The 14,252-nt window shown below is 23.7% G+C and overlaps 6 protein-coding genes across 6 annotated transcripts; 4 read left to right on the forward strand and 2 right to left on the reverse strand.

Moving 5' to 3' along the window:
* Nucleotides 1-330: 330 nt before the first annotated feature.
* On the reverse strand, nt 331-1,294 carry DICPUDRAFT_79701 (uncharacterized protein; the record flags this gene model as incomplete). The annotated part of the gene is made up of 2 exons (XM_003288889.1): nt 331-1,093; nt 1,191-1,294. The coding sequence occupies 2 exons, from the start codon at nt 1,292-1,294 to the stop codon at nt 331-333; spliced, it is 867 nt and encodes a 288-aa protein (XP_003288937.1).
* Nucleotides 1,295-1,763: 469 nt separating this feature from the next.
* On the reverse strand, nt 1,764-2,855 carry DICPUDRAFT_153229 (uncharacterized protein; the record flags this gene model as incomplete). Its single annotated transcript, XM_003288890.1, has 3 exons — nt 1,764-2,425; nt 2,500-2,584; nt 2,682-2,855. The coding sequence occupies 3 exons, from the start codon at nt 2,853-2,855 to the stop codon at nt 1,764-1,766; spliced, it is 921 nt and encodes a 306-aa protein (XP_003288938.1).
* Nucleotides 2,856-3,073: 218 nt separating this feature from the next.
* On the forward strand, nt 3,074-3,376 carry DICPUDRAFT_153230 (uncharacterized protein; the record flags this gene model as incomplete). The annotated part of the gene is made up of 1 exon (XM_003288869.1): nt 3,074-3,376. The coding sequence occupies one exon, from the start codon at nt 3,074-3,076 to the stop codon at nt 3,374-3,376; it is 303 nt and encodes a 100-aa protein (XP_003288917.1).
* Nucleotides 3,377-4,681: 1,305 nt separating this feature from the next.
* Nucleotides 4,682-7,091, forward strand: DICPUDRAFT_94775 (uncharacterized protein; the record flags this gene model as incomplete). The annotated part of the gene is made up of 2 exons (XM_003288870.1): nt 4,682-6,344; nt 6,402-7,091. The coding sequence occupies 2 exons, from the start codon at nt 4,682-4,684 to the stop codon at nt 7,001-7,003; spliced, it is 2,265 nt and encodes a 754-aa protein (XP_003288918.1). The 3' UTR covers nt 7,004-7,091.
* A 211-nt stretch (nt 7,092-7,302) lies between these two features.
* Nucleotides 7,303-10,775, forward strand: DICPUDRAFT_34840 (uncharacterized protein; the record flags this gene model as incomplete). The annotated part of the gene is made up of 7 exons (XM_003288871.1): nt 7,303-7,435; nt 7,510-7,546; nt 7,612-7,686; nt 7,755-8,210; nt 8,302-8,486; nt 8,545-10,410; nt 10,489-10,775. The coding sequence occupies 7 exons, from the start codon at nt 7,303-7,305 to the stop codon at nt 10,773-10,775; spliced, it is 3,039 nt and encodes a 1,012-aa protein (XP_003288919.1).
* A 461-nt stretch (nt 10,776-11,236) lies between these two features.
* On the forward strand, nt 11,237-14,182 carry DICPUDRAFT_153234 (uncharacterized protein; the record flags this gene model as incomplete). The annotated part of the gene is made up of 4 exons (XM_003288872.1): nt 11,237-11,763; nt 12,129-12,406; nt 12,512-13,799; nt 14,173-14,182. 4 exons carry the CDS (start codon nt 11,237-11,239, stop codon nt 14,180-14,182), a joined length of 2,103 nt encoding a protein of 700 aa, XP_003288920.1.
* Between the last annotated feature and the right edge of the window lie 70 nt (nt 14,183-14,252).

Genomic DNA, 14,252 nt, shown 5'->3' on the forward strand with positions numbered 1-14,252 from the left:
AAAAAAAAACAAAAAAAAAAATTAAAAAAAAAAAAAAAAAAATATTTAATAAAAAAAAAAAAAATTTATTATAATAATTTTTAATTTAATTCTTTCTAATTTATAATTAATATAATATTATTTTATATTTCATATGTATACATAAAGCATCATACATGTAGAAAATTAAATTATTATAATTTTCAAAAACATCAAATTTTATCATAATAATATAAACAGCACAACAATAATACTAATTGAATAAATAATAATAATAATAAAGACTTTTTAAAAAATTAATTAAATTTTATTCAAATAATCATTTTGCATCTGATTATTTTATATTGTTTATTATTTTTCAATATCTATATTAATACCAGGTGTTTCAATATTTATATTTTGTTGTTCTTTATTATTATTGTTATTTTTATCTTTTATTTCATTTATAACATTTTCTAAATTATCTTTATTTTTATTAGTAGTAGTATTATTATTATGACGGTAAAGTATATAGTGTTGTATCATAAACAATATATCAAAGGCTATACTTAGCAATGATAAACCTATTTTAACAGGATCACCAGTAAAAACTTTCCAATTAGAGGTATCTGCTACATCCAAAAACATTTCTACAAGACTAAGAACGCCACCAGCGAAATCAAATAAAACACTTCCAATACTCCAACCACCAGTACACTTATTCTTGTAATTTACATATGCTTGTGGTACATATTTAACAAAGGTAATAAATAATTTTACATAGCTGTAGAAATAAATAACCCATAACCACGATACTACTTTAGCAAATCCCAAAATAGTAACCACAGTTGCAGCAATCCACAGTAAAATACACAACCCTCCACCTACCCTGGATATTTTTTGATTACCACTGTTTTTATAGAATATTATACATTGAAGTATAATAAATAAGTTCATCCCAAAGGCGTGAATTGCAAATGCCACATCACTTGGATGCACTGGAATTGGTGGCGCATATTTTTCAATATACTCTTGTTGAACCGCTTTATCCCAATATAAAACAGAATTAAATACCGAATAGAAAAAGAACCCAGTGAAATTGAAGAATAAAAAGTCATGTGATAACCCTTTTGTGCTTTTAGGTATGATTAATAATTATAACAACAACAATAATAATAAATTAATAAACTATTAAATATTCATAATACCTAAACAACCAAAATATTACATACTTTTTCTTTTTAAAGTTTAAATATACCTGGGGGTAAAAACTTAAAGACCAGCATGCAAAATAAACCCACCCTATTATGGACTTAATGATTGTTAAAGCTGACATAATAATAAAATAATATAAAGTTTTTTTTTTATTTTATGTATATGTTTGAAAATAATTCTTTTTTTTTAATTTATTTTTTCGGTATAGAATATACTTATTTTTGTTGTTAAATCCCACAATCACAGTACAGAGAAAAAGAAATAAAGAAATAAATAATTGCAAAAAAAAAAAAAAAAAAAAAAAAAATGGACATATTCTATAATTATTATTAATATTTAATAAATTAAGTATTTCAGAATTTAATAAATATTAATATGTTCAAATCTATCCCAGTGTTTGGAGTTTAGTTTTATAGTGTGGGGCAGTGGGTGACACCTTATCTGACTTATAAATATATTTTGGTGTCAAAAAATATCTAAAAAATTTAAAACACACAAAAATACAATTAATTGAAGTAAATATAAAATAATAATAAATTTTAAAGTTTTAGAAAACTTTAAATGGGATAAGTATATTTATTGTTTTTGTTTTATAATATCGGTACTATTCTAATTAAATTTGGTTCAGTAGGATCTTTTTCAATTATACCTGCTCTATATAGTAATTCTATTTCTTCAGATATGGAATGAATTGAGCTATTTGAACCTTGTGGTGTTAGTATTGGATCTTTTATTGAGGTGTATCTTTGGTTGTTGTCAATAAAAACATTCATAAGTTGTTGGAGTATATAAACTAAATTTTCTTCCATTTTTAATTTATTATTAGTGGTGGTATTGGTTGGTGAAGTTGTTCTTGTTCTTGTTGTAGTTGTAGTTGTTGCTGTTGCTGTTGCTGTTGTTATATTTTTTCTTTTCAAATCATCATTATTTTGTTGGGTGTCTTTATTTAAAAATAAATCTGAAGAATAGTTTTTTATAAAGTTTAATAATACTTGTGTTTGAAAATCCTCCTTTTTAACTAAATAGATAAGTTGTTTTGAAATGATTTCTTTTGATCGTTGTAGGGCTTTATCGTTTTCTATTAAATTTTTTCCAATAATTTTCGTTTCTTCCAATAACCTCTTTTCATTAGCCAACTCTTTATCTATTTTTTCGGATTGTTCTTTCAAACTACTTTCATAGTATCCCAACTGATCTATTAAATTAACTAGCTCCAATTCTGTTTGATATTCAATTTCGTTAAATTTTAATTCTAAAAAGGAGAAAATTAATACAAAGTACTATTTATTATGCTATATTATATCTATAAATTAAAAATTTAAATACCTTTAGATGTATTTATTGGGTTGTCTAATAGTTGTTGAATCTGGTCTTTTAATAGTCTTTCTTGTGACTGAAGAATTCTTATTCTCTAAAAATCAATAATTAAAATTTGTTTATTAATATTGATTAAAATTTTTGTTTGTTTATAGTATATATATATATTTGATTTTTATTGACCTACATACCAATGAAGTTGTATCTTTTAAAGATTTTAAAGTTTCTTTGTTTTTGGTTTCCATCGATTCATTTGAATCTTTTAAATTTTCTAAATGTTTTGATAAATTATCAATTTCATTTTTTAATGTGTGTTCACTTAAAATATTATTATTATTATTATTATTATTTAATTGTAATTCCATCCATTGGATTATATAAAGTTTAAATAGTATAAATGGCTGCTTTTTATTAGAAATAAAATAATGAAATTAAAATTAAATTAAAAAAAAATAAAAAAATAAAAAAAAATAAATTCGTAATTGTTATTTTTTTTTTTTTTTTATAATTTTTTATTTTTTTTTTTTGGTTTTTAATGCATTTTCATTATTAATCTATATTATATACACAAATATATACCACAATGAACCAATTAATTAAATTTAATAATATTAGAGTTTTATTTTTAAATTCAAATAAAATTTCAACCAAATGTTCATATTCAACATCAAATAATAACAATTCACCATTTTCAAAAAATAGTGATAAAAAAATTGAAATTTCAAAAGAGAACCAAAAAATATTAGAAGAAATAGAAGCTGAAGTTGAAGAATTTGATGTTGCCCCATACGTTAACCCAAAGACTGGTGAAGTTGGTGGCCCAAGAGGTCCAGAACCAACTCGTTATAATGACTGGGAAAGAGCTGGTAGAGTTTCAGATTTTTAAAAGAAAAAAAAAAATATCATTTTTTTCCAATAAAATTGTACATATAAATAAATAAATAAATTAATAAATAAATAAATAAATAAATAAAAAATAGAACCACCTTTTTTTTTTTTTTTTTTTCAAAATATAAACAAAAACAATCCTATTATGTACCCTTTAAATATTTTTATTTAATCATTGTTTTTTTAAAAAAAAAATAATATATATATATATTTTATGATAATCCATAAAAGATTTGTGTGTAGTAATAGATTTAATTTGTAACCAAATAATATTTTGATTTTCTCCAAATGATAAAATATGGTGTAATTTAAAATTGTGTTGCGGGGTTTTAAATACATATCTTAAATCTTAAAAAGAAAAAAAATATTTTAAACAAAGCATTTTGGTAAATTAGAAAAAAAGAAAAGTAAAGGTTTAATAATTAAATAAAAAAAACAGTAATTTATAAATCAATAATTAAATAATTAGAAAAAGTTAAATAAATAAAAATAAATAAATAAATATATCTTTTTTTTTAAAATATCTTTTTTATTTTATTTTTATTTTTATTTTATTTTATTTTATTTTATTTTTTATTTTTTTCAAAATTTTTTTAAAAACTGAAAAAAATTAATCTTTTTTTTTTTTTTTTTTTTTTTTTTTTAAAATTTTTTTCAAATCAGTATATCTTTTTTTATAGTATTCCATATTTTATTTTATTTTGTTTTGTTTTATTTTATTTTATAAATTATAAAAAAAGAAAAGGAAAAAGAAAAGACAATCTTAATAGTTGTGTGTATATAAATTTCTATCATCACATTCATCTTTTTTTTTTTATTTTTTTTTTTTTATTTATTTTTAATTTAATTTGTTTTCCTGTTCATATTACATATTACACATTGGGCATATTAAAAAATTATTATATGTGTGTGTTGGGTTAATTGTTGTGTGTGTTAATTAAATATTTTTTTTTTTTTTTTTTTTTAATTTGTTTTAATTTTGAAAAAAAAAAAAATATATATTTTCATTTATTATAGAAAAATCATAACAACAACAACAACAACAGTAGCCAAAATATAACATTCAGTGACAGAATAAATTAAATAAAAATACAAATATAAAAAGCAATAAATAGGTAAGATAGTATTTTAAATAGATTGCCAGATGGGAAATAAGATTATGTGGGAGGATAAAAAGAGGAAATTTTTTTTATTTTAGGGGTGTATTTAAAAATAAATTATCGATATTAATTATTATTATTTTTAATTCTCAATAACAATAACAATAAAAAATAATAATTTTATAGATTAATAAAAAGAGAAAATGGAAAAATTAGAAAATCAAGAACAAAAGGGTTCGAATACTTCTATAAATAAAAGTGAAGACCAAATAAAGGATAATACAGATGGTGTTGATAAAATTTCAGATTTAGAAAATAAAATAAAATTACTCAGTCTTCAATTGGAATCTGAAAGACAAAATAAAACACAAATCGAATATGAAAATAAAAATTTAAAAAAGATATTAGAAGAGTTATCACCTTTAAAAACTACAAACAATAATAGTAGTAGTAGTAGTAGTAGTAGTGGTGGTGGTGGTAATGATATAAATAACACAGCAGCAGTTTCAACACCATCAATGAATAGCAACAATAGTAGTTTGTCAAATGGTGCATCAAATAATAATGGCAGTAATAATGGTACACCTACATTAGTATCATCAGCAGCATTATTAAATTCCGCACAGCAAATAATAAGTAACAATAAAAAACTGGAAGATACCATAACAAAATTTGAAGACCAAGTTATGCAATTAAAATTATCTCTTACCAAACGTGCCTCTACTCATTCTTTACCACTCAAATCATATTCACCTTCAAATATGTCCCCAAGTACTCCTTCGTCAAATTCAGTTTTAGAAAGTCAAAAATTATTGCAAACTAAACTAGATACATTTGAACAAAAATATTCTTCAATCAAAAATATTTTATTAGATATGGCAAATACAAGTGTGGATTATGATACAGACAATAATAATAGTAACAAAATAGAAAATAATGTAAATAATAATATTAATGCTGCTCCAACTATCCCCACTGCAACAAACAATGAAATTAATATAAATATCAATATTGATATTAATAATAATAATAATAATGATAGTAATAATAATGATGATAGTAATAATAATAGTAACAAAGAAATTGAAGAAAAAATAGAAATAGAAAAAGAAAATAATAAGTTTATAGATAATAATAATGATGAAATAAATAGCATTGGTTATAATAATAAAATTAATAACGAAACTGATAGTGGTGATCATATATTATTAGATAAAGAAGCTATTGATACTGCAACCAATAATAGTAGTATTAGTGTAAATATTGATTCAAATAGTACTTTATCGATTCCAGAAGATGAAACTTCCTCTACTAAAATTTCAAGTGATAATTTAATTTTACAAAATCAACCAATTACAACTTTTGTTTTAGAAGAATATCCATTAGATAATAGTTCTAATAATAATATTGATAATATTGATAATAATAATAATACAGATATAATAGTAAATAAAACAGAAGAAATAGAACCAGAAAAAGAAAAAGAAAGAGAAGAAAAACAAAATAATTTATTGTTGGATTCTGGATCAGATTCAGAATCTTGTTCAGAAAGCGATACTGATAAATCAACCATAAAATCATCATCAGATAGTATCAATGGCAAAGATAAAGATCCATTTATAACACCAGTTGAACAACCAAAATTAAATATAAATATTTATAAAGATGAAGAAGATGCAAAACCAATTACAAAATATATTGTGGCACCAGAAGATGTCTCATCATTACCTGATCCACCCTCAACTGTTCCAACCATTATACCCAAACCCGTATCATTACAAAAAAATAAATTAGCAAATACTGCATCATTAAGTTCTTCACCAAAACCTTCATCACCTATACAATCACATAGAGAAAAAGAAAATAGTGTATTAAGTTCAGCAAGTTTAATAGGTCCACCATCATTACCAATTAACGAACAAGAAAAAGAAAAAGAAAAAGAACAACAAGAACCAACAGATTTAAATAATAATAATAATAATAATAATAGTAATAATACAAATATAAATACATTAAACAATAATATTAATGGTAGCTCAAACCAAATAACCACCACTACTACCACAGCTACAACAACACCATTGGCATCATCAACCATATCATTACCATCATCAACATCTACATCATCATCCTGTAATTTTGAAACAACCAGTAATTCAGAGGAAATCATTAATAATGTTAGGGTTATACCATTATCTGATATTGTTAAAGAAGGTCATTTGAAGAAGAAGGGTGGTGGTGAAGGTGGTCGTCGTAATTGGACAATAAGATGGTTTAAGTTAAAGGACGATTCACTCAGTTATTATAAAAAAAGAAAAGACTCAAAACCAAAAGGTATCATTAAATTAAGTCATTCAAAAGTTGAAACTCACAGCGGTAAACCTTTTGGTATTGTAATTTTATCTGGTATCAATAGTAAAAATATAATGCGAGATTATTTATTAATGGCAGAAACTAAAAAAGAGCAGGAAGAATGGATACAATCAATTTCAGAAGTTATAAATAAGTTACAAGGTTTAGGTTAAAAAAAAAATAAAAAAATAAAAAAATAAAAAAATAAAAAAATAAAAAAATAAAAATAAAAATAAAAATTAAAATAATAACTCACTATTTAAATGATTGATTAAACAATGGTTTTTTTTTTTTTTTTTGTGAAGAGGAAACACAACTAATTTACTTTTTTTATTATTTATAATAAATTAATACCCCCTAGCACCAAAATTATTTTTTTTAAAATTTTTTTTGATTTAATTTATTTTTCTAAAATTTTAAAATTTTTTTTCTTTTTTTTTAATTAATAAGTAATAAAATATAAATAATGATAATGAAATTTATCAAATTAATACTATTTGTATTTTTAATAATAATAGTCTCAAGCAGTAATGCTTCAAAAATAAAAAATAAGGATAATGAAGTAATTAATGCTTTCCTTATCCCACACTCCCATTGCGATGTGGGTAAGTAACAACTTGTTTAGAATAGATATTATATTAAAATAACATAGTTTATTAATTGTCTTTATTTTAATTAGGCTGGGTAGAAACTTATGATCAGTATTATACAGAAAAGTAAGTGTTTAGAGTTTCAAATCAATTTATTTAAACAAAATATTTATAATATAGTTTTATTTTAGTGTCTCTGTAATTTTAGATAGTGTTGTTCATGCTCTTATTAATGATCCAACAAAAAAATTCAATTGGGCTGAAATGTAAGGAAGAAAGAATAGTTCATATTATATTTTTTAATAGCATTATATTAATATTGTTTATTTTATAGAATTTATTTTGAAAGATGGTGGAATGAACAATCATCAATCATACAGGCAAAAGTTAGAGATTTAGTGGATCGTAAACAATTGTATTTTATTGGTGGTGGTTGGGCTCAAAATGATGAGGCCACAATTCATTATGAAGCAGTTATTAACCAAATGACATTAGGCCATCAGTTTTTATTATCAGAGTTTGGTGTAGTACCAGAGATAGGTTGGCAAATTGATCCATTTGGTCCATCAACCCTGACAGCAACATTATTTTCTTTAATGGGCTTTAAATATCATGTTATCAATAGAATTGATGAAAGAATTAAATATGTTTTCAATACAACCCCAGATATTCCAGGTTCAGGTTATATGAGTACAGAAAGGGAATTTGAATTTGTTTGGTTCCCATCACCCAATAACCAGGATCTTTCTATATTTACTCATATTTTAGACCATCATTATAGCTCACCATAGTAAGTTAAATTATAAACTGTGCACATATTATTTAAAATACTAATTTTATTTATAATAAATTTCTTTCTATAAATAATATTTACTTTATAGTTTAATTTATCCTAATGCATCAAACCCAAATATTTCTCTTTCAACTGGTTTTGATTTTGAAGGTGGGGCAGATAATAATCCATCTATTAATGAAACCAATATTAACGAAAGGGCATGTATTTTAGTAGAGATCATTCAACAAAGAGCAGCACTTTATCGTCATAATAATGTACTATTACCTTTTGGTAAGTATTTATATTATAATAAAAGCATTTAATCTATACTAATAATTTTATAAAATAGGCAATGATTTTAGATACCAAAATGCAACTTTAGAATTTTCAAATATGGATAAATTAATCGAATATATTAATGCAAACTCATCCTTTGGTGTAAACCTTCAATATGGAACATTGAATGAATATTTTGAAGAGGTGTTTAAAGAGACTGATAACTCAACAAAAATATTCCCAGAGTTGGTAGCAACTGACTATTTTGTTTATACAATGTGTCTTTCAGTAGACTATCAAAACTTCAACACTTGTGCTAATTGGTGGAGTGGCTACTATACATCATATCCATTGTTAAAGGGTACCGTTAGGGAGTCAGACTCAATACTAAGAGTTGGTGAAATGTTATATGCTCTTGCTTCTGCATATGATATAGGATTTGGTAGCGACTTTGACTTTAATATTGGTTTCTACGCTTTAGATTTTCATAGAAATGTAAGTGGTATTCTAACCCATCACGATGCAACAACTGGTACAGCAAAGGCTTATGTAAGAGAAAATTACTTTGAAATGCTCTATGAAGCGGAATCGTTAACGATGAATTATAATGTACCACATTTTGTTGGGTATCTATTGGCTAATCAAACTATTAATAGAGATTACACAACAAATGCATCCTTAATGGCAGGAGCTCAAGTTGATGATATATTTGGTATATCTTTTACAAATAGTTTAGGATGGGACCGTAGTGAGTTCATTTCAATTGAAATGCCATCAAATATGAACGTTGCCGTTTATGACTCAAACTTTAACCCAATTGTATCACAGGTTGTTCAAAGACAAGATAAGGGTGGTAAATGGTATTTATTCTATCAAGTTGAAACTCCAGCATTGGGTATATCAACATATTTTGTTGTTGTTTTAGATATTGATGGTCAAATAACCAATCCAGATTTATTAAGCTTTATTTCAACAAATGAAAAATTTACCCCAATAGTATCAGAAACTACTTTTTCCCAATCAATTGATTATGATGATAGCATCTCAAGCAAACCAGTGGTATCCATTGGAAATTTATTGTACAATTTAAATTTCAATTTCGATGCAAATAACAACAACTTGTTAACATTAAAGAGCTATGATGATTTATTAAGAGGTCAAATGGCTATCCCATTGTCTCAACAATTTATAGAGTATACAAGTATGAGTGATGATGCATACAAATTTAGACCAACTGGACTACCAATTAGTTTAACACCAATTAATCCACAATTTTATCTTACAAGCGGCCCAATAGTTCAATTAGTTACTATAATTTACAACAATAACTGCTCACAAACTTTCTTTGTTTATAACTCAACAACTACTAATGGACACTCATCGACAAATAATTCATTAATCTCAGAAAATCAATTCTTTGAAATCGATAACATTGTAGCATCAGGATGGGATAAGGAAATAGCTATTAGATTTACATCATCAATTCAAAATTCAAACAAATTCTATACAAATAATGGTTTGGAAGTTATGAAAAGAGAATATCAAATAAGATGGAATGATACACTTCCATGGAGTGAAATTGCCGGTAACTTTTTCCCAGTGGTCAATACCGGTTACATTGTCGATGAATATAATCAATTAACACTATTAACCAAACAAACAGTTGCTGGAAGTAGTCAAGGCGAAGGTTTATTTGAATTATTATTAATTAGAAGATCAAACTACACACAATGGAGTGTTCATGAACCAATGAATGACACATCAAATCCAACAATTAAAGTAAGGGTATTATTTGGAGATCCAAATAGAATTGAACAAATTAGAACACCACATTCTTTATTATTCGAAAATCCATTATTACCAGTATTTACTCAAATTAATGAAATTGGTATTGAAAAATGGTTATCACTTTACAATACGGTATTTAAACCATTAAAAGGTAAATATTAATAATTGCTTTTTATTTTATATCATTTTACTAATACTTTTAATTTAATTTTTTTATAATTATCTGCAGCTTCACTACCTTATAATCTTCATTTATTAACAATGACAAAACAATGGATGGATAGTTCTGTAAATATATTTAGGGCAATAAATATATATGAACTTGGTCAGAGCAACGATTTTTCACAACCTGTCAACCTTTCTCTTCAAGAACTTCTTGGTAACTTCAATGTCAGTAATATAGTTGAAACATCATTGTCTGCAAATAATGTAATATCAAGTGAAAAGAGCAATTCAATTATAACTTTAAACCCATTACAATTAAAAACCTATCTTTTAAATTTAAATTCAAAATAGTTAATTTTTATAATGTAAAAAAAAAAAAAATCTTTCTATTACAAGAATTGTTTTAAAAACCTAATGTATAAATATTAAATAAAAATAAATCTTTATAAAACAAATTTTTTGTATTTTTTTTTTTTATATATATTATCTATTTAGTAAAAAATAATAGTGGACTTGGGATACAATGAAAAAATTATATTCTGGTATGTGGGGTAAAGCAATGTGTGGTGGGGTTGTGGTTATCTGTCTAAAAAAAAAAATTAGTTTTTTTTAAGGAGACTGGGTGGAAAGTAAAGAATCTTCTAATAGTAACAGTGTTATACCAGTAATATTGTATTTTGTATTTTTCTTTAAGAATTATATTTATTTAATTCTTTTTTTTTTATTTTTTTTTTTTGCATATGATTTATATTTATATTTAGAAAAAAAAAATATATATTTTTTATTATTTATTTTTTTTAAACAATATTAGAATGGATAATAATATTAATAATAAAATCAAACTTTATAAATTAAATAATGAATTCGTAGAGGTTAGAATAGGAAATAATTTAAAAGATATATCAATTTCAATAATTAAATATTTTATTAAAAATGAAATTATTTATTTGGAAATTGAAAATATTTTTTTAGATTTTTCTTTCAGAAAAAATAATTTTGACCAAAATGATAGAACACCACCAACCAATATCAACAATAAAGATAATTATGATATAAATAATAAAAATAATAAAATTAATTTTTATAGAGAAATTACAAAATTTTCATTTGTAGAATTCAAACACTGTTTAATCAATATTTTTATTAAAATCAAAGAAGTAAATCATAATAATAATAGTAATAATAATAATAATAATAGTGATTGCCAGAGTTTGAATTGTGAAAATAATAAAAATAATTATAATTTTATAGAATTAAAACCAAATGTGACTGATAATAGCATTAATTTAATTTATTTTAATAATTATAATTTTAAAAATGACATTTTTTCATGCCAAAGGTTTGTGTAAAATTTTTGTAATATTTTTTTTAAAATATCTTGATTCTTTTCAGTTCCATGACATAAAAAAAAATAAAAATAAAAATAAAATAACTTTTCCTTTTTTTTCTTTTTTTTTTTTAAATTTTTGTTTTTTTATAAAATTTGTTTTTTTTTTTTTTTAAAAAATTAATACATAACCACAACCACCAACATTAACACCAACAACACCATAATAATAAGACACTGCCTAATCATATTAAAACCATATTATTAATTATATAAATTATATAATTAAAACGGTTTTTTAATAAAAAAAATATAAAAAATATAAAAAATATAAAAAAGTTATCAAAATATATTTATTAATAATATTTATAAAATAGAAATAGTTTAGATAAACAAATTTTATATTTGATAAATAATAAAGGTATAGAAATAAAATCAATTATGTTTGGTAAAGAAAAAATTGTTGGGGAAGAAGAAGATGAAACACCATTATTAAAAGAATCATCATACCTTACTATTAATGAAAATGAAATTGTAACAGCAAGCAGCAGCAATAGCAGTAGCGGTGACCACAATGAATCAAAACTATCATTGTTTTTATTTTTAAATGTGTGTTTTTCAGTATTAAGCACATTACAATTTGGTTATAATACAGGTATATATCGAAAATAAAGTTTATTAATAATAACAATAATTAACAATTTATAAGTATACTAATCTAAAGTTAATATCTCTTAAATAATAATAATAATAATAATAGGTGTTATTTCACCAACCATTGTAGAAATCCAAAAATTATTAAATTTAGATTTAAATCAAAAATCAATATTGGTGTCATCAGTATTATTTGGAGCTATGGCAGGATCTTTTTCAAGTGCATTTTTTGTAGATAGAATTGGTAGAAAATGGTCATTATTAATAAACAATTTCTTTTATATATTGGGTCCATTTCTTTGTTCAATTGGAAAAAACTATGTTACTCTATTATTTGGTCGTTTAATAACAGGTTTTGGTGTAGGTGTAGCATCGTCTGTCGTACCATTGTATATTGGAGAGATATCACCAACATCACTTAGAGGTGCATTAGGTTTACTCAGACAAAGTACAGTAACATTTGGTATCATGTTATCATCATTAGTAGCATACGGTTTAATAGTTTACTCGGACGGCTGGAGATATACATTTGCAATTGCAGCAGCACCATCACTCATTCAAATGGTACTCTCTTATTGGTTTGTAGAGACACCAAGATACTTAATATCAAAGAATAAAGCACAGGAAGCCAAGGTTATAATTAAAAAGATTGAACCACATCTTTCTGAACAACAAATCGATATGCAGGTATCTAAAATCAAGCAATCGATCAATGAACAAAAAGGAAGTGATGATAGTTGGTTACAGCTCTTCCAAATTCAGTACATCAAAATCTATATTATAGCATTTGGTTTGAACATGCTCCAACAACTAGTTGGTATAAACTGTGTTATTTACTATAGTACCATTATCCTTCAAGATGCAGGCTTTGTTAAAAATACTGCAGTACTCATTTCAGCATTGGTTGGAATACCCCAGCTAATTATGCTTTTGATATCAGTATGGCTTATTGACCGTTTTGGAAGAAAACCCCTCTTAATTTATGGTTTAATTGGTATGATTGTTGGTATGGGTATTTTAGGTTATCCATTCTATAACAATTCTTCGTCTACTGGTGTATTCGATAACAAAGCAAAAGGCTGGGTAGCTGTAGCTGGTATGATTTTCTTCAAGTTAATGTTTTCGGTTGGTCTTGGCCCAATACCAACCATTATTACCTCTGAAATCATTCCTTCAAAAATTAGAGGTAAAGCAATGGCAATCTCCCAACTTTTAAATTGGTTAGGTAATTGTATCGTTAATATAATGTATTTACATATGGTTGACTCCCCATTAGGTCAAGCCGGTACTTTTTGGTTCTTTGGTGGCATCAGTTTAATAACCTTACTATTTGTAATATTCTTGGTACCCGAAACTAAAGGTATTTCAATCGAAGAACTATCAAAGAAATTATTGTATATCAAAAACAAGTAACTTATAAAATCTAAAAAACAATATATATTATACTATTTATAGTATATATCCCAGATCTTTTTTTTATTTTTTTTTTATTTTTTTCCTTTTTAAAAGCAATAAAACTATTCAATACTTTTATAGTGCTATTATTACCATAATAATACCATTGTAATAATATTTTTGCAAATTTTAAAAAAAATATCCTTATTCTACTTTTCTTTGAATGAAATCTTGTTTAATAAAATTTTTTTTAAAAAAATAAAAAAATAAATAAAAAAATAGTTTATTATTTATTTTTTTTTGTAATTTTTTTTTTTGTAATTTTTTTATAAAAACGAATTTTTTTTTAATGATACATAATTTTTATATTAGTATTATTTAAATAATATAGTTGTTTAATAGTATTTTATATATTTGTAGAGTAATTTTAATATATTTATAAAAAAAATAAA

This window comes from Dictyostelium purpureum (assembly GCF_000190715.1).
Source record: "Dictyostelium purpureum unplaced genomic scaffold DICPUscaffold_153, whole genome shotgun sequence".
NCBI classification, from domain to species: Eukaryota; Evosea; class Eumycetozoa; order Dictyosteliales; family Dictyosteliaceae; genus Dictyostelium; species Dictyostelium purpureum.